Raw genomic sequence first — 17,271 nt, 5'->3', positions numbered from 1 at the left:
GGGGTAAAAAGAGCATTTTTCCTCAGACTGAAGGTAAAATGCCATTTGAACGCTTGACATCACTCACTCTCCATGCACCATCCTGTCACCTGGAGCCCTCTGCATCATCCAAACTCTATTAAAAACAACAACAATAGCTCCTTTCTTCGCACTTGTGTAAATATCCTATATTGACGTTTCATATATGATTACCAAGTATATGATTTTTCTGAACTGTACAGACTGAGTGACAGTGGAAAAACAGTGGCGTTATACTGCCCCCGTGTGCCTCTAACAGGAACTGCTTTTTAATGTCCCACTCCTCGAGCGACGAGATATGGGCACAGTCTTAAAATAGAAAAGATGAACCAAACACAGAAGACAAAACAAAACCAAAAAAAAAAAAAAAATCATCATAATGATTTAGGCTTAGGATTATTTCAAGAATGTCGTGGGGATTTTGGTTCATTTTTTGGAAAACCATCTTTTGAAAAACGTGAAGATACCACTTGGATCATGATTTTAGGAACAGTGGTGATATTCTGTATGAGTCCAGCAGGTGCCGCCAAGTGAGTGATTCAAGATTTCTAGTTCTGGATAAGGACCATAAAACAGATTCATAGTGAACATTTCAAGCTATTGGCAAAACCCGCAGGCTTGAAAGTAAAATAACACCACGGTGGATTCATGAAAGGAAGATTCTCTGGGGTTTCCAAGAGGTTGAGCAATTATGTGAAGGAAGGAAAAACTTTGGAAAATATAGACGAACTATGTGGGTTGAGATTAGCCACGTCAGTGAGTTAAACTTTTGCAGGCACTCGCAGATGAGTCACTGGGAATCCAGACGCTGACAACAACACAGTCGTCAGCGTCTGGAGGAAGAGCACAAAACACTCAAAGTCCAAGTCTTCTGTGTCCGTTTTAATGCCCTCGTGCCGTCCAGGTCCTCTCCAACACCACTCTCCAATGATTTTGTTGAAAACATGAACGTCCAAACACTGTTGAAACCGTCCCTTCTCTCCGTTTCTCACCTGCGACTCCTCCAACAGCGACGGTCCGACCAGATGGAAGGCTGCCGATGCTCATCAAGCACGTGAAGAGTTCATGTGACGGTGACATTGCCCAACGATGCAGACGGCTAATTTTTTTTTTTTTTTTTTTTTTTTAATAGATGTATATATTTTTTTTAAGATATTGGATACAAGGTCACATTAAAAGGCCTCATATTATGCATACATTTTCCTAACAATGTTTGCTGACAACAATGCAAGTCTCTAAATTGCCAAACAACTCTGCAGAAATGAGCCAAGTCCACCCTTTGCTTCTTTCCGTTGCTCAGAATTGCAGAAAGTGTGTGCAAAACAAACAAACAAACAAAAAAAAAAACCCACACTCATGAAAGCCAGCCCTTTCTGATGTTATATTATGGAGGGGCACTGATGCAGAAGGCTGTTTTCAAGAGACCCTCCACAGTTTCTCTGGTGGGACTAATCATGCAAGGCTGCTCTACCTGAGTCCGGGATGGAAAATACAGGCCTGGAAATGGTTTAATATGGGACCTTGGACAAGCTGCGAGACCTGGGAGCACTGGGGACACTGGTGACATCATCCATCAGCCAGTGAAAAGAATCAGAATAAAAACGAGAGGTAAATGGAAGTGAAAGACGGAGGAGCATCACTGTGGGTCTCTCGTGCCTCTCCTCGGCACTGTGAAGCTGCGTGAAGCGCACGTCGCCCTCTTCGTCCCTCCAGCTCGTCCTCGGCCTTCTTGCAAAGTCGTCTCCCTTCCCCAACCCCCCACCCACCCACCCACACCCTCCCACCCCAACTCACCCTAAACCACCCCTTGCAGAAATCCCAGGGTTGCAGTTCAGTCGGTGGGCTGCGGCTGCTGCTGCATGTTGTTCAGATCCTTGATCAGGGCCGTGAACGTGATCCTCTTCTCGGGCGTTTGCTCCCAGCACCTGCGCATCAGCTCGTACACCTGTTCCACAGGACAGCACACCAGGTCAAGAAGGCAGTGAGTGGAGCGGGGGGAAAAATAAGCATGTTTTTTTGGTTGCCTTTAACTTTGTGTTGTTGTCATTATCATTATTATTATTATTATTATTATTATTATTATTATTATTATTATTATCATTATTATCATTATTATCCTACAAGTAGGTCCTAATGTAGAGGGGCAATTGGACTCCATATGAAGCCTTTCTAATGAGCAGTGAAATGTCTTGAAGGTTGCAAGAACAAGTCCAGTTGCTCCAACTCAAGCCTTCTACATTCAAATGACCGGGTTGACTGAGAACCTTCACAGACACAAGTGACGTGCTGCAGCCGCTCTGCTTCCCAGTCCGCTGCTTCACTAGAATCCAATGAAAACTTTCACGTCTTTTCCTTTCAAAGTCTCGATTTCTTTTCACCCTTTTTTGATGGAATCAAGCGCGTGACTCACGTCGCCTTCGTTTTTATGTACGAGCGAAGCTAAATCTGTGTGTGTGTGTGAGAGAATGAGTGTGAGCAGTTTCTTACGGGCTTGGGGCAGCCGTCAGGGCAGGGCAGCCTCTTCCCTTCGGTCAACACCCTCACCAGGCGCATGACGGTCATCTGTCCCTGGGTGCGGCCGATCATCTCCATGAAGCACTGCGTGCGCACAGGAAACACGCTGTTCATACATGGTCAAGAGCTCATTTTCACTGTGTACACCTGTTCAGGTGTTTCTTCCTGACTGACTGCCAGTGACAGACCACCAGGAGGGCGACGGCACTCGAAACGGAGATCTTGACACAGTTGTTGTCGATTTTTTTTTTCTTGTTGTTGTTGTGGCAGTGTTGGCCCGACTCGCGCTGTTACAATATTTGCTGTTCCACCATCTGCTGCATGAGCAACAGTGTCTATGCTGTGATGCTCAATCTATTGGCTTTCACTTCTGCCATTTGCATCCATCTATAAATCTATCTATAGATGTATCTATCTGTATCCATCCATCTATCTGTATCCATCCATCTATCTGTATCCATCTATCTGTATCCATCCATCTGTATCCATCTATCTATCTGTATCCATCTATCTATCTGTATCCATCTATCTATCTGTATCCATCTATCTATCTGTATCCATCCATCTATCTGTATCCATCCATCTATCTGTATCCATCTATCTATCTGTATCCATCTATCTATCTGTATCCATCTATCTATCTGTATCCATCTATCTATGAAATTTTTATTGGCGGGTCACACTTGGCACTGACCGTCATGGGGTTCTTAGTGTTGTCGCAGTAGGTGACAAGCTCATACATGGTCACGCCGAAGGACCAAACGTCTGAGGCCAGGTAGAACTTGCACTGGGTCAAACACTCTGGTGCGTACCTGAAAGACAGACAGCGCAGCAGCATGAGAGCTCGGCCACTGAGGCGGTGGACTGTAGATACAAGTACGGCACACAGCGGGCCGACAGCCTGGCATAAAGCATTGAAAACCTTACTGGTGTGATGAGACAAACTGTGAAAATGTCATTTGTCCTCGTTAAACAAATATGCAATAAATTGTTCCAGCCACTGTCGGTTGGTGTTTTCAATGTGCTGGGTCTCTTGATTCTAAGGAAAAGCGATTTCTAATCTCACAAAATGATAAATCATTGGATGACTAATCAGTTGCACTGCACCACAGTTTCTAACTAAGTTGGACCTCAGGGCGTTAGAGAGGTTTTCTTCCTCCCTCCTCTTCACTCACCAGAAGACGGGGCTCTCGTTCTCGTCTTTCACTTTGTAATAGCCCTCGTTGTCCTTGATGCTCTTGGTCAGACCGAAGTCTCCGATCTTCACCGTCTTCTCGTTTTCCACCAGCACATTCCGGGCAGCCAGGTCGCGGTGGATGTAATTTTTAGATCCCAGATATTCCATCCCCTGAGGAGAACAAATAGACGGAGGGATAAAATGTCCCACGTCAATGTTGCGTTTACGGAGTTAAAAGAGCCGATGACAAAATGAACAACACGTCCAGAAGGCAACTCTGGCTCGGGACGTTTTCTCCCAAGCTTTCAAAAGCTGTTGAACTGTTTCAGTGTTGACGACACCTGGCCAACGACTGCTTAAAACGACAGTTTGCTCCTTTGCTGGAAGTGCGACGAGCACAAGTCTCACCTTGCATATCTGCATGGAGTAGTTGAGCAGAGTGTTGAGGCTGGTGACTTTCTTGTGCCGGGGGAGATATTCCTTCAGGCTGCCAAGTGGAACGTACTCCATGATCAACTTGTAGGCCTGGCCGCCTGCAAACACGTTCACAGGGAAATGCAATCAGAGGTAAGAAAAAAAGAAGAAAAACTGGCACAGATTCAGCAACTGAAATTCTTCTCATCTACAAATGAAAGGTTGTGTGCTTTTCTAAACCTAAAACTGCTCACAAAGATATTTTATGTGTTATTTTGTTTTTGTTTTTGTTTGTTAAAGCTACAGTGTGTGAAACTTTTCAGGAAGCCCACCTGACAGTGTGTTTCATATTTAGGGAACTGTCAGGTGGGCTTCAATAGAAAATGTTGATGCAAGCTCTGTATATATTCTTATATATAAGAGAACCATTCCAAGGGTAGAAAAAAACAAATGACTTTGTCCTGTGAGTATACAGGTCTTTATGGGCACTATGTTGACTCCACTTCAGCTCCAGCTCACCTTCCTCCTGGCAGATGCCCTTGTACTTGACGATGTTTTCGTGGTAGAGCGCCTTCAGGATTTCGATCTCGCGCGAGAGGTTGGTGCTCTGCTGCTCGCGGGTCTCGGGCTTCAGGGACTTGACGGCCACCAGCTCGCCGGTCTTGTCCCCCCGCGGGTCGTAGCGACACAGCTCCACCTTGCCGAAGTGTCCCTGCGCGAGGAAGGCGAGACAAACTGCACGTGAGCACGCAAATCGTTACTGGACTCGTTCCTCCACCCTGGGATGAAAATAGACATTCAAAAAAATCCCCACAGCGGTCGCATTGCACCAATACAAAGCTAAAAAAAAAAAGAAAGAAAAAAAGATCTTGCAAAGTCACAGATTAGATGACAGCAGGAGCCATTACCTCTCCGAGGTCTCGGACCTTCTTGAGGAACCTCTTTTCAAACACGGTTGGGTCCACCTCGGCTGTGGGCTTGGGCTTGATGGATGGGTCTGAAGGGGACGGTAACACAGGACAATGCAGCATTAATGGCGTTGTCATATTCAATGGAACTGAGATTTAAGAACCGTCACAATTTTTCAAAGTCGTGTAGAACAGCGTCTCTCAACGGGTGGGTCGCGACCCAAAAGTGGGTCAGAGAGCTGTTTTGATTGGGTTGCGGCTTTGTGTGCAATCCCCCGCCCCCTCCTTTCTTTATTTTTTATCAAAAAAAAAATACGCATGTATAAAGACAGAGAGAAAATATTGGCCGTTTATATTGCAGGACACACAATTCAATTCAATTCAATTCAATTCAATTCAATAACTTTAATAATTTATTTACTAGACATGATAGAAAATTGGCTTGCATTTTTATTTTTCTGGAATAAATTTGGGTCATGACTTCATTATAAGGAAAAAAATGTGGGTTGAGACCCACTGGTGTAGGTCTTTTGTGTGCCTGCAGTGCCAGTTCAAGCCAGCAGGTGGGATGACAGAGCCTGCGACGGCCCCCGCGGGGCCCAGCTGAGGGGGAACTTCAGCTATAATGCACCTAGTGAACTTCCTCATGATCCTGTGAACTGAGTAAACAACTCGCTCTGTCTCTCTCTTTGCACCGCTCGCTGGCTGAAGAGATGGCAAACATGCAAAACTCCAGGCTGTGTTGCAACCGTTGCACGGTTTCAAACCTGCACCTGCTTTTTTAGGGCCACTATAAAGTCATTACACCGTCGTAATTATACGTGTGACTCAAGTTTTGGAAAACACCCTAAGCAAAAAAAAGGCTGAAACAAGGCTTTTTTTTGGAGACGTTCAAATCAGAGGCGAGAACGGACACTTCCTGTCACACGTACTCTTCTCCTCAAGCTTGTCTATGTCCCTGATGATGGCCCGGAAGAAGGGTCTCTTCTTGGGGTCGTAGTTCATGCAGCGGGTCATGAGTTCAGCCAGCTCCGTGCAGTCCGGGGTGGCCAGTTGGCACTCCATCTCGTAAAACCTCTCCTTCTGCTCAGGACGGACACATGACACAAAGAGTTTTTGACGTCTGACAGTAAAAGGTAAAATTTTTTTTTTTAAAAATTAAAAAAAAGGGGGGGGGAGCGAAGCGGCAGAACTGCCGTCCGACTGAGCCTCCAACCTCGGCAGGTTTCTTCTCCTTGAGCGGCTCCTCTCCATCGTAGCAGATCTCCCACAGCGTGGTCCCGAAGCCCCACTTGTCTGCTGCCACGCCCAGAGCCGACACATTCTTCACGCACTCCGGAGCGATCCACGGGATGCGGTGCACGCACTCTGCAAAAATTAAGTAAAGACCCCTTTGAAATTTCTCATCACAGCTGATATGCATTGTTATCTGTTGCATGGGTTTAGATTAATGCCTTGTTTTCGCTCAAAACTCAGATAGCTTTTCTACACCCTCTTCTACTGAGGACGCTAAAACTAGAAGATAGACTCGCTTGGGACTGGGCCAGAGTCATTCACACAGACGACAATAAACACCAGCGTTGGATCAGGGAGGCGACTGAGATAAGAAGACAGAGCCCGGGGACGATGAACCGGGACGAGGGAGCCTACACGCTCTCTCACACCTGGAGCAGCCTCCTGGAGAGGCGAACGGACAGCGGTTGCTGGCAGCCTGTTGCTAAGTTCTTTATCAAAAGGTTAAAAAAAAAAAGTGTTGGTCTGGTCAGCGGAGCAACTGATAAAACCTTTGCACATCTTGCAGTTTGCCAAAGTTCTCGAAAACCCTTTCTCACATTGGCGCCTCGGCGACAGACAGCAAAGTGTTTTTCGCAAAAAGTTGGTTTACCGTGGCAGGACGCTGGGAACAACCACAGCACTGTGACAGGCCACGGCGCCATTTCAAAGGTACATCAACAGGAAGTGTGTTGAAATGTGTGGTGTCACGATTAGCTTATATGAGACTGTGCAACTATCTTCACGTTCTCGTCAATAGGAGGAAGGTGAATTTGATGTCTGTCATTTCACATGAAGAGTTGCCCAACACTGTCTGCACAACTGACCTCAAGTCAAATATCCATTCTATTTATTCATAATAATAATAATAATGATAATACATTTTGTAAGACAGTCAAATCCACATCCCGAAGTGTTTTCTTTAACAATGGAAGTTACAACTGTATTAATCTCACCTATTGTAATTAACTAACATGATTTACATGTCGCAGGAAAGGAACCCCCGAGGGCCAAAAGGTATCTCCTTGGGTTTGTTGGATTTGCATTCAGGGACTGTCTCTGCCTTTTGTTTATAACTTTCCTTTGAAATGTTGTGAGTGTCAGTGCGAGAGGTATGAAGGTCTTGGTGATCTATTGTTGTTGTGGAAGATAACCCCTGATGACCAAAAGGTTCCTGAGTAGGAAGAGTATTTGATTGAATCTTTTAAATATGCCTTTTAGAGGTGTCTCTGTTCTGGGAGGATATTTAAGGGAAAGAGCAAGAATCTCGTGCACTCTCTTTTTTATCTCCTTTTCTGGCACCCACTCTCTCTCTCTTCTTCTTCTTCTTTTTCTTTGACTTCTTGATTTGCTTACCATCATTTTTACACAACCGGTCTGTTACATTTTTGCTGCATTTTTACTCTGGACATCGCAATAAACTGGTATGTTATCCATTTCCCTTCAATATCAATTTGTTGAGACTTTTGTTCTATGTGGAGAATAATCTGACATTAGATGTTGATTTAGTCTTCAGTTATATGGTAGATTTATCTGAGTAATGCTAGTACTCTTTACCTCTGAGTTGAATAGAAAAGACTGAGTATAATATCTCAACCTAGATGTCTGGGCTGTTCCTCCATGTTAAGAAGGTCACTGAATGCTTTGTCTATATCTGCCATCACTGAACTAAGATAGGGATTAATCAGAATCCCAAAGACCTTAGTTATATGGTAAGTTTCACTGGACATTATTCAAACCCTTAACCTCTGAGTTGGACAGATAAGATTGGGTATCATGTTCAATAACCTCTGAATACTCCAACCCAGACATCAAGGCTATTCTTCCATGTTTAATGAACAAACTGAATAGTTTTGTTCATTTATATAAGCCATCCCTGAACTGAAGACTAATGTCAGATCACGAGAATTTAATTATTATTGAGTCTATATTCTTAATTGTTAATCAAGTCTTTCTCTCAATGAAGATATAAAAGTAAAGTTATTATTATCAAATGGAGTCAGATTAAATTAATTATTATGTACTTTACTTTGAAATCCTCATCTTAACACCGGAACGACGGAATACATATTGGGGAGATATTATTATTTGTGCCTAGATATTTCCTCCCCAACAATTTTATATATAAGTGCCTTTCTGACACCCAAGGACACTTTACAAACAAAGCTACACACTTGAATAAGTAATGATAATTAATAAAATATAATAGAAACTAAAACTATTTTTAAGATAAGATATTTAATTTTGAGAAATGTAGAGGGAAACTGATGAACGTCAAGACTGGAAATATCAGTCTGACCGCTTTTAAAAGGTACAGTGTGTACAATTTTGCCATCTAGTGGTCAGATTGCAGCGTTCTTTCGTTGACCATCCCTCTCTCCCGAGTTTGCCAGTGAACTACAGTGGCGTTCACACACAAACTTGGATACCTCATCCACCTTCTTCATCAGCGGTTTGTTTCAGGACACGAGCAGTCACCCAAAATACAAAACGTGCTGTCAGACGGGCTGGATTGTCCACACCAGGCTTCCTTAGAGATACGGCGGTGCAAGATTGCAAATAAATGGGAGCAAGACCCTTGATCTATGTATATTCTTATATATACATATATGAGGAATCGTTCTATGGGTATAGGAAAACCAAATTACTCTGACTGTACTACGAGTATACACTTCTATTAATGTATTTATGGGCAGTAGATCAAGCTTTTTCCAAAATAAAAATCATAAATCTGGCCAAATTCTACACACTGGACCTTAAATGAGAGATTTAAGAATACAATGAAAGAAATGTATTTGGTTGTTTCATTTGGCATGACATATACTACAGTTCCAAAATAAAATAGAGACTGGAGTAGAAGTCCATTTAAAATGTTGGCCGCATCCACTTCATTTTAAAAGCTGGGCTAGATGCATTCCTCTGACCGGAAAGTGAGCCAACTGATTCGCTGACCTCCACCATTTGCTTTTTAGCCAAGGGGGAAGGAAAAAAAAGAAGAAAAATCCATAACATGAGTGGGTAAGTGTGTGCAAGTCAGACAGAACCACCCAGCTGCAGAGTGGCGGAAAACAAGAGCAGGAGCAGGAGGAGGAGGAGGAGGAGGAGGGGGAGGGAGTGGTGGGGGACATACAAGTGCAGGGAGAGAGAAGAAGAAAATGTGCAAACAAAGTGGGAGGTCAGAAAGATAGAACGCTGATGGATGAACAGATTTCATGATTGGGGTAAGATGAGCAGAGCTCTGCCGGGAAGACGGACGCTGCACCAGCTCCGCCCCTTCTCCACTATAGGTTTAATCAAATCTATATGTGAAGGCAGAAGCAGCTGGAAGATGTGCTCTTGAGCAATGTGACAGAGGCCGAAACGCTGCCAGTTCTGGGAAGAGAGATGCAGGGAGCGGCTCCTCCTCCTCCTTCTCCTTTTCCTCCTACCCCGACTCCCCCAGGGATGTTTGGTGGCCGCAAGTTTTTTTTTTTTTTTTTTCAGATGAGCATTTCCAGTCGCTCTTGTGGTTTTTTGGGTATTTTTTCCTGCCATCTGTGCAGTCGCACTTGTATCTGATCGCGCGGCATCTTGCTCGAATCGACGGGAAGAAATATGAGGCTGTTCGCTCGGGGGAGGGAAGGGGATGATGTGCAACCCGAGAGACGACCTTGTCTTCGCTGAGCTTTGACGGTTCGCCGTTATGCAACGGTGAAGAAAAGTTTTCGGACACCTCACGCATCTGTCATGAACTGTGTTGCGCTGAGAATCGGTCTTTGGTCTCTCGCGGGCAGTTTGGTTCAGTGCAGTTCACCGACATTGACCTACACGCTGCTCATACACGGGCGTTTCAGCAAGTTGACGTAGAGCGCAAGAGTAGACAAACTACAAGAATTTAGTGTTCTTATTTTGTGTTACTAACAAAAATATCGATGTGTTTGTGAGCCTCTGATGCAGCCAAACTTCCTTAAACACACCAAAATTATTCTCTGGCAAATATTTCATGATGATAATTGGGATTGAGTAAAATTCTAAGAGCGTCCAAAAACTTTTTTCCACTACTTGTGTATGGAACCAAATGCGCCAAGTGTCTGTCGGTTGTGCAACAAAAACTTTGCAACTGTGACAACTTCGGCTGGATCTGAAATATATTTTTTGTTTTCTTCTAAACAATTCCCATTGAATTTTAAAATTGGACTTATGATTTTTACTGGTTTCTGTAAAGGATGATGGGAGAAATGGAAACTGATACTTGGCAACACGCTGACAAGAACAGCTGTGTTTGAGACAGGAAAAAAATGACCAAACCACTGGCACATCTACCAACGTACCGACTGTTTCTATTTGAGTTTCTTTTCACAGCTGACTTGGAAAGGAAAACGGAAGTCACTCTGAGGCCTGTTCAGTGCTGGTTAGGTTTCACTCTGACCCGCCCTGGCAGAGGAAGTGCGCTGAGAACTTACCCTCCCTGGTGAGAACCGTGATGGGGATTCCTGGGTCGCTCAGCTTGATGAAGGGCCCTCCCTCGTCCTCACCCAGCCCGTCCCTGGCCAGCAGGATGTTCTTGGCACAAACAAAGCCGTGCACCAGCTTTTTATCCTCCTGCAGACACACATTCCGATGGAGGACGATTAGCGAGCTTCCGTTACAATCCCTCTCGCAATAAACGTGTGTCAGAAATGAGATGGAAAGGGCATCATTCTAAACTAATTCCACTTATTTGGTAGGACGGAGTGATGACATAAATATCGCTACACCAGGCCGACGTCATGAGCCCGAGCAAATCAGCACTGTCAGACTAATGCGGATGAAGAACACAAATGTTGCACGCAAACTGCAGAATTTGAAACAACTTCCTCCTGGTCACAATAAAGTTTGTGCTTTTTCCGATCAGAGCTCATGCGTTTGCAGAATTCACTCTGACAATGCGAACATTCAGCTGGCCTGTGCTGCATTTGCATTTGCATATTAATTGATTTGTAAAATAAAATAAACTGAACTGCTGACTTGTACCATTGTACGGTACCATCGTATGGTGCCATGGCACCATCCACTGGTTTGTGAATAGGCGCTCACAAGCCTAGAGATTGGTTCCTGGGTCAACGCCATCTTGAGTTGCTAGTTTGTTTTTAAATTGTAAGATTCCATATTTGGATGTATGGGCGGTGCCAGAGGTGAGCGTGTGCCATAATACCCACCCACACGCTGGTAGAGTGACTGAAGTTGACCACTAAACTTTAGCTGCGCCCACAGCTTTACTCCAAATTAGATCAAATCAGACAAAATGGACATTAGAGCCTATTTGCTCATTTATTTATTTTTTTTACTTTCCGTACTGACAGCCAGTCATTTTTAGCCTTTTTGCAACCAACTTCGGGCGCTTCCTGTTGGCCAAGCAATAGAACACAAGTTTTGGGAACTTCCTTGTTGGCCTCCCTTTTTAAAACCGAAAGCTTTGTCCCTCCTTTGATACAGTAGCATTAACAGATCTGTCTTGACTGGATGAGGAGACCAGAAGATACCAGAGCGTTGAACAGAATCATTCAGAGAAAAGTCACTCTTGACAGGGACTTCGCTCTCCATTCTTCTGCTTCCGATAGCCACGTAACGGTGTCAGCATTAGCCTTGCGAATATGAACAAACCACTAAGAAACCACAAGATGAAAAAGCTTCTACTAATATTTATCTGTTTAAGAAAATGTAAGACAAAGTAATAAAACAACGTGAAGCGGACACGTAGGATCTTTAGCTCTGCTGCTGATCCGTTTATTTTGTTTTTGGGTCAGTGATGAGTTGCTCTGTGTGTTTGGTTATAGAAAGAAATAACTACAGTTTATCAATACAAGTGACAAGTTGAATTTCTAATGCACAGACCATCTAACTAATTATTGCTTTAACTTTGTAACTTTGCTCTAAGAAAGGGGCTCGGTAAGACTTTGTTTCTTCCTGGAACAACTGTGGAATCATTTGTGTTTAGAGGTTAATAATTGTTTCCATGATACGGAATAAAAGGAAATGAAATTAAATGGACTGGAAACATGGCTTTGAAATTTGCCCGACACTTTATGGATACGCCTCGAGCAACTACGGAGAAATAAAACGATTGGCTTGACTGGGTTTCACTCTGATACGCCTTTGTTTTTGCGCGCGTTTGTTCCGTCTCTTACCAAGTAGCTGAGAGCTGCGGCCAGCTGCTTGGCCACCTGGAACTTCCAGGGCGTGGTCAGCGGGTTCTGCTGGCGCCTCATGAACACGTCCAGTGGTCCGTGTTGGACGTACTCCTCGACCATGATGTCTGTGACACACGCAAATGTGTACGGAAACATTTCAGTTTCAGGTACTTCACCTCATTTGGCTCCCGAACCACCGAGCAAAGTCAAACGGGCACTCACTCTCTTGGTGGTGGACACACACTCCGTAGAGCAGCACGATGTGTTTGTGGGACACTTGTCGCATCATGCTGGCCGTTTCGAAGAAAGCCTGGGGGGGGGGGGAGGAAAGGACCAAGGGTTTTGCGTTGACTACCGGTTGGGCTTTACGTACTAGAATGGCAGGACTGGCAGAAGCTGCAGAAGCTCACCAAGGAGATGTCCCTGTGACCCGAACCCAGCAACTTGAGCACCACTTTGACCTCCTGGCTGGAGATGTAACTTTCGTCGTTGTCCTGCTCGCCCTTCACCCGCAGCGTGCCCTGGTAGATGTTAGTTCTGGTGCCTCGGCCGAGGTGCTCCTCCTGGTTCACGCCGGCAGAAAGCGGGAAGACATGCGTTAAAAACATTTTGGTGCAGCATTTGAAATTTGGCTTTTTGAAAGCAGCAGCCAACCCTGAACTACCTTCATTGAAAAACACAGCGGTTTGTTCAAATGTTGTATAGAACAGATTTCTTTTCCCACTGCTGTGCTTCAGCACACTAGTGTACTAACAGATATGTCAGGTGTGCTGTGAAAAATTATCCAATTTCACTTAATTGGTCTAAAAAAAACTAAAAAAAAAACATTCCATTGTGGAGTAAATTCCTTTAAAAGGAATGTGAGCCTATTTTCCTCCCTCAATTGTGTGGTTTCCCAATTTGGAATATATTGTATTCAATTCCTCCCAGGATATTAGCTTTGTGTGCATCCAAACAGGCCTATGTTCCAAACTATGCGAGTATAAATAAATTAAGAGACTGTATTGTCATTCTTAGGGCTTAAAAAGTGTAATTTTATAATATATAGGTTGGTGGTGTGCAATGGGATTTCATCAATGGAAAAAATGTGCCGTTGCTCAAAAAAGTTTGAAAAACGCTGGTATAGAGAGCAAAGGAAAGGCTCAGCTGTTACCATAAAAGGGTTACCGCTCACTGTCACTCACTCACTCACTCACTCACTCAAGAGCAAGGGAAATGTTTCATGCCGCCAGTGTGTTCACGTGAACGAGCTGGACATGCTGGCGTTGGCTAAAATGATGTGGGATGTAACCCTAAATCTGGAGGGGTCGCCTTTCTGTTACCAGAACGCTGTGTAGGATGTCGTGTTTCCAAGGGGACCGCTATCAGTGACGGACCTGCTGTCTGTGCCCGCTTGCCGTTTGTTTAGTCGTCGTCATCCGACACCATATTTAAAATAAAGGTAAGCCAGAGTTCTGGAAGGTTTTACAGTTGTGAATGTACCACTGAAAAATGTAAAAACATATTTTCACCAATATTTTCTAGGACAGGGGAGGAGTGTTGGCTTTAGTTTTACCTGTTTAATCTCATCTTTGAGAATGCGATGGAAGATGAACTGACTCTCCTGCATGGGCGTCTGGGGGGCAGGCGCTCTGTTTTTGGTGACCACCAGTAGGTTGGAAATCTCTGCAACACAAACAAAACTTAACATTAACAAAACAAACAAAACCAAAAAACACTAACAAAAGCGTGCAAATAAAAAACTGTACTGGACATAAATTGTATTCAACATTCCCACTCATCGACGTTTTCAGCTCTTCATTTTTCGTCTCAGACTCTAGTGGAGCAGCCGTTGCACGAGTCACTATCCACAAAGTTGGCCAACCAAAACTTTGGGGTGACTTTGAAAACTGACCTTGAACCGGTGTCAGACAGGGCGTTAGTGCCCTTTGTGACGTCACAAATTACTGGTTTCCAGAAGTGTATGTGAGCTTAAAAAATTCTGCAGAGTTTAATGACAAGTAATAAATACATTACATTTGTTTAGTTCATTAAGTTTCAGTGTTTGTCTCAGGGACAATGAACAAAGCAACACTAGCCTCCAGATTAGAGCAAGATGTTTTGTACCAGATTGAGCTAATTAGCTCATTTCCATTTTCAGTCTCTGGGTACGTGAAGAGGTTAAAAATAATAATAAAACAACAATACAGAAAATATATCAATTCAAGAGTGCTGACAAATCTGACATTGTTAGGAAACATTAATTAACAATATCTTGCATCCGTGGGACTTTAAAACCACCAACGCTTGTGCAACAGCGATAAGGAAGAAGATTGTCTTCAGGCCGCAGCTGCGTCGTCCTTCCCTGTGACATCCACTTTTGTTTTTTTAAAACTATTTCATTATCTGCACTTCAGGGCTGCGCTGCCTTCGCACAACAACAATGACGACTACAACAACAACAAAAGCAGGAGCGATGCACCAATTGCGAACGCTCCGGCTGTAGCGCCTGTCGTTTTGCAAGACTTGCAACAAAACAAAAGGCGCTCGCCGGCACCATTGTTTGGTTTTTCTTAGTCTACGGCGTGAAAGCAGAACTCTGTTTACATGTGGTGACGAGCGCTCTCTATGGTTGCGTCAATGCGGCGGCGGCGACTCCAGCAGCTATTCAGGTTGCGTTGCTGTACAAATTCAGTCCGACCGCTGCGCACGCGCGGCTGCGTGTGGGAGGACGTCTTATCCCCCCCTCCCTCCTGTGCTATTTGTGTGTGTGTGTGTGTGTGTGTGTGTGTGTGTGTATGTGTGTGTGTGTGTGTGTGTGTGTGTGTGTGTGGGCGTCTGAAATTGTGACAAACCACACTGAACTGTGGTTAAAACAGGGAAAAAGGTATATGTGCAAACTTCGCCTCTACTCGAAGCGTGTGGAGAGGTCGACTCGGTGACATGCAAACAGGGATACAAAACATACGTGCAACTTGCACCCCAGACATCAGCTTTCACGCATTGCAATGCACCCTTTCTGTGTCTGCTTAAACTGGGACACACCTTTTAGCCTCTCTTTAGTCAACTGATATACTGCATGTATGAGTTTTTATTTTTTTTTTAGTAAATAAGAAAAATCAAAAAACTGCACAAACCGTACTAACAGTATGTAGTACTATGGTATTCTAATCTCGTAGTATGTAGTAGAAATAGTAGTAATGTAGTTTCCCAATTTGTGATCATTAAAGTGCATGCGTTGCATTCTATTCTATATATCAGGACGCCGTCTGAGACGTGATAAATACACAGCACTCTGGTAACATCCAACGCAAAACGTGCGTCTCAACGCATCCGTCACACAGGCACACAAAGCTTCCTGAGCAAAGTAAACAAAAAAGATTGCTGCTTTGGCTCCGGAAACCCACATTTACAACTCTTTTCCTTCCTGACACCAATTCACACACTAACGCAAGCGCAGCTCACGGCTGCTTCTCGCGTCCACGCTCGCTCACCGAGACGCGCAAACACAAAGAGGGGTTGTTATCAGGATCAAATCTGACATAAAAGAGAGGTTATTTTCTGCAGATTGCTGCCGTGCCCCTCGCAGACCAGAGGGGGTTTGGGGTGGCAATCACAACACCTTTGCGTGGAGCGCTCGCATGAGAAAGACAATGTCGGGCTGCACGCTGCGTGCTGCGTGCTGTGATGTTGCAATGCTGTAAACTACACAAAAGTGTTACTCTTCAAACTGTACAGCAGAAAAACCCTACAGTGACTGGAGTCAAAGTTATCGCGCATCATCACGTTTTGGGAAAAAAAAAAAGTTTTTCTTCCTTGCACCCTGAGAAAATATTACACATTATATTAGAAGATATCAAATGTCGTAAAACCCAACAAAAGGAAGGTAAGTTGTGTTCAGGTAATCTTGCTCATATATAACCATTCAATTCAATTTAAACAACTGTATTTTTCACACCAGGGGAAACTGCTTCCAATTTAAATGAACATTATTAGATGTAATAACTGTGACAGCCACTAGTGGCTCCGCCTCTGCGTGTTTATTTACAGTATGTCACTGCAGTCACTGAGAAAGAGACTGCAGGCCTGTTCCTTTACCTACTCTTTTATTTCTGTTCTATTATTATTTAATGCAGTTCAGTGTTTCCTTGACAATCTGCAAAAGGCTGATGATTTTTTCATCTGTGCGTTACCATGGTTCCTGTACCTTTGAGCCACGGAGTGAGGATTCAGCGTGAAATAGCACCGAGATTTTCAATCAAAGCTTTGTTTGTTAATAATAAAGGTTTGCTTTGTTGAAAAAGAGAGATAGTTTAGCTTAGTTATAGAACTATGTATCTAACATTTAATTTTTAGTTTGTTTGGCTAATGACCCATGTTTAATGTTCACGTTTGTGCTGCTTATTAAGAGTATTCACAATGAAAAACAGCCGATTCTGCTTTTTGCAGCAGGTATTGCATTTTTGCTATTTCATTTCATTACAACTGCTGTTCTGTAGTTCTCAGCGTAGTCACGGCTCCATTCTATCGGCAATAGGCTGAGAGAGAGTAATGTTGACTGCTCTGTGATGAGCAGCACGTCCAGTCTCCAACCACAAATCCCAGCAATACAAGAAAAGGTCATGGCGGCAGGATTTTACAAACCAAAAACAAAAGGGGACGCTTGTTGTGTCGGTTTATCAAACGCTTGGAGAAACAAACCATCGATGGGTATGCCAGAATAAAACACTGAGGAAAAGAGCTCATTCAGCTCATTGTGTTTTCACGTGTTAACAAAAAAAACTTTTCTTCTTACATTTAAACGTCCAGTAACGCCCATTTCCGCAGTTTAATTTGGAGC

At 43.9% G+C, this 17,271-nt stretch overlaps 1 protein-coding gene across 3 annotated transcripts in view; it reads right to left on the bottom strand.

Annotated features, from left to right (window-relative positions):
- Positions 1–1,800: 1,800 nt before the first annotated feature.
- The window catches only part of jak1 (Janus kinase 1), a 32,236-nt gene continuing 16,765 nt past the window's right edge, over positions 1,801–17,271 (bottom strand). For all 3 annotated transcript variants that reach the window (XM_076045341.1, XM_076045342.1, XM_076045340.1), the window contains exons 12-25: positions 14,008–14,117; positions 12,863–13,015; positions 12,675–12,762; positions 12,450–12,577; positions 10,746–10,884; positions 6,248–6,399; positions 5,964–6,114; positions 5,032–5,120; positions 4,643–4,835; positions 4,118–4,242; positions 3,708–3,880; positions 3,227–3,344; positions 2,506–2,616; positions 1,801–1,963 (exon numbers count right to left, since the gene is read on the bottom strand). In XM_076045341.1, coding sequence (XP_075901456.1) covers positions 1,850–1,963; positions 2,506–2,616; positions 3,227–3,344; positions 3,708–3,880; positions 4,118–4,242; positions 4,643–4,835; positions 5,032–5,120; positions 5,964–6,114; positions 6,248–6,399; positions 10,746–10,884; positions 12,450–12,577; positions 12,675–12,762; positions 12,863–13,015; positions 14,008–14,117 — 1,844 coding nt within the window. In that variant the 3' untranslated portion in view covers positions 1,801–1,849. The remainder of the gene's footprint in view (positions 1,964–2,505; positions 2,617–3,226; positions 3,345–3,707; positions 3,881–4,117; positions 4,243–4,642; positions 4,836–5,031; positions 5,121–5,963; positions 6,115–6,247; positions 6,400–10,745; positions 10,885–12,449; positions 12,578–12,674; positions 12,763–12,862; positions 13,016–14,007; positions 14,118–17,271) is intronic.

The sequence above is a fragment of the Nelusetta ayraudi genome, unplaced genomic scaffold, assembly GCF_046127955.1.
Source record: "Nelusetta ayraudi isolate G7.1 ecotype Tasmania unplaced genomic scaffold, CSIRO-AGI_Nayr_v1 ptg000084l, whole genome shotgun sequence".
NCBI lineage: Eukaryota > Metazoa > Chordata > Actinopteri > Tetraodontiformes > Monacanthidae > Nelusetta > Nelusetta ayraudi.
This window is presented reverse-complemented; position numbering and strand designations above follow the sequence as displayed.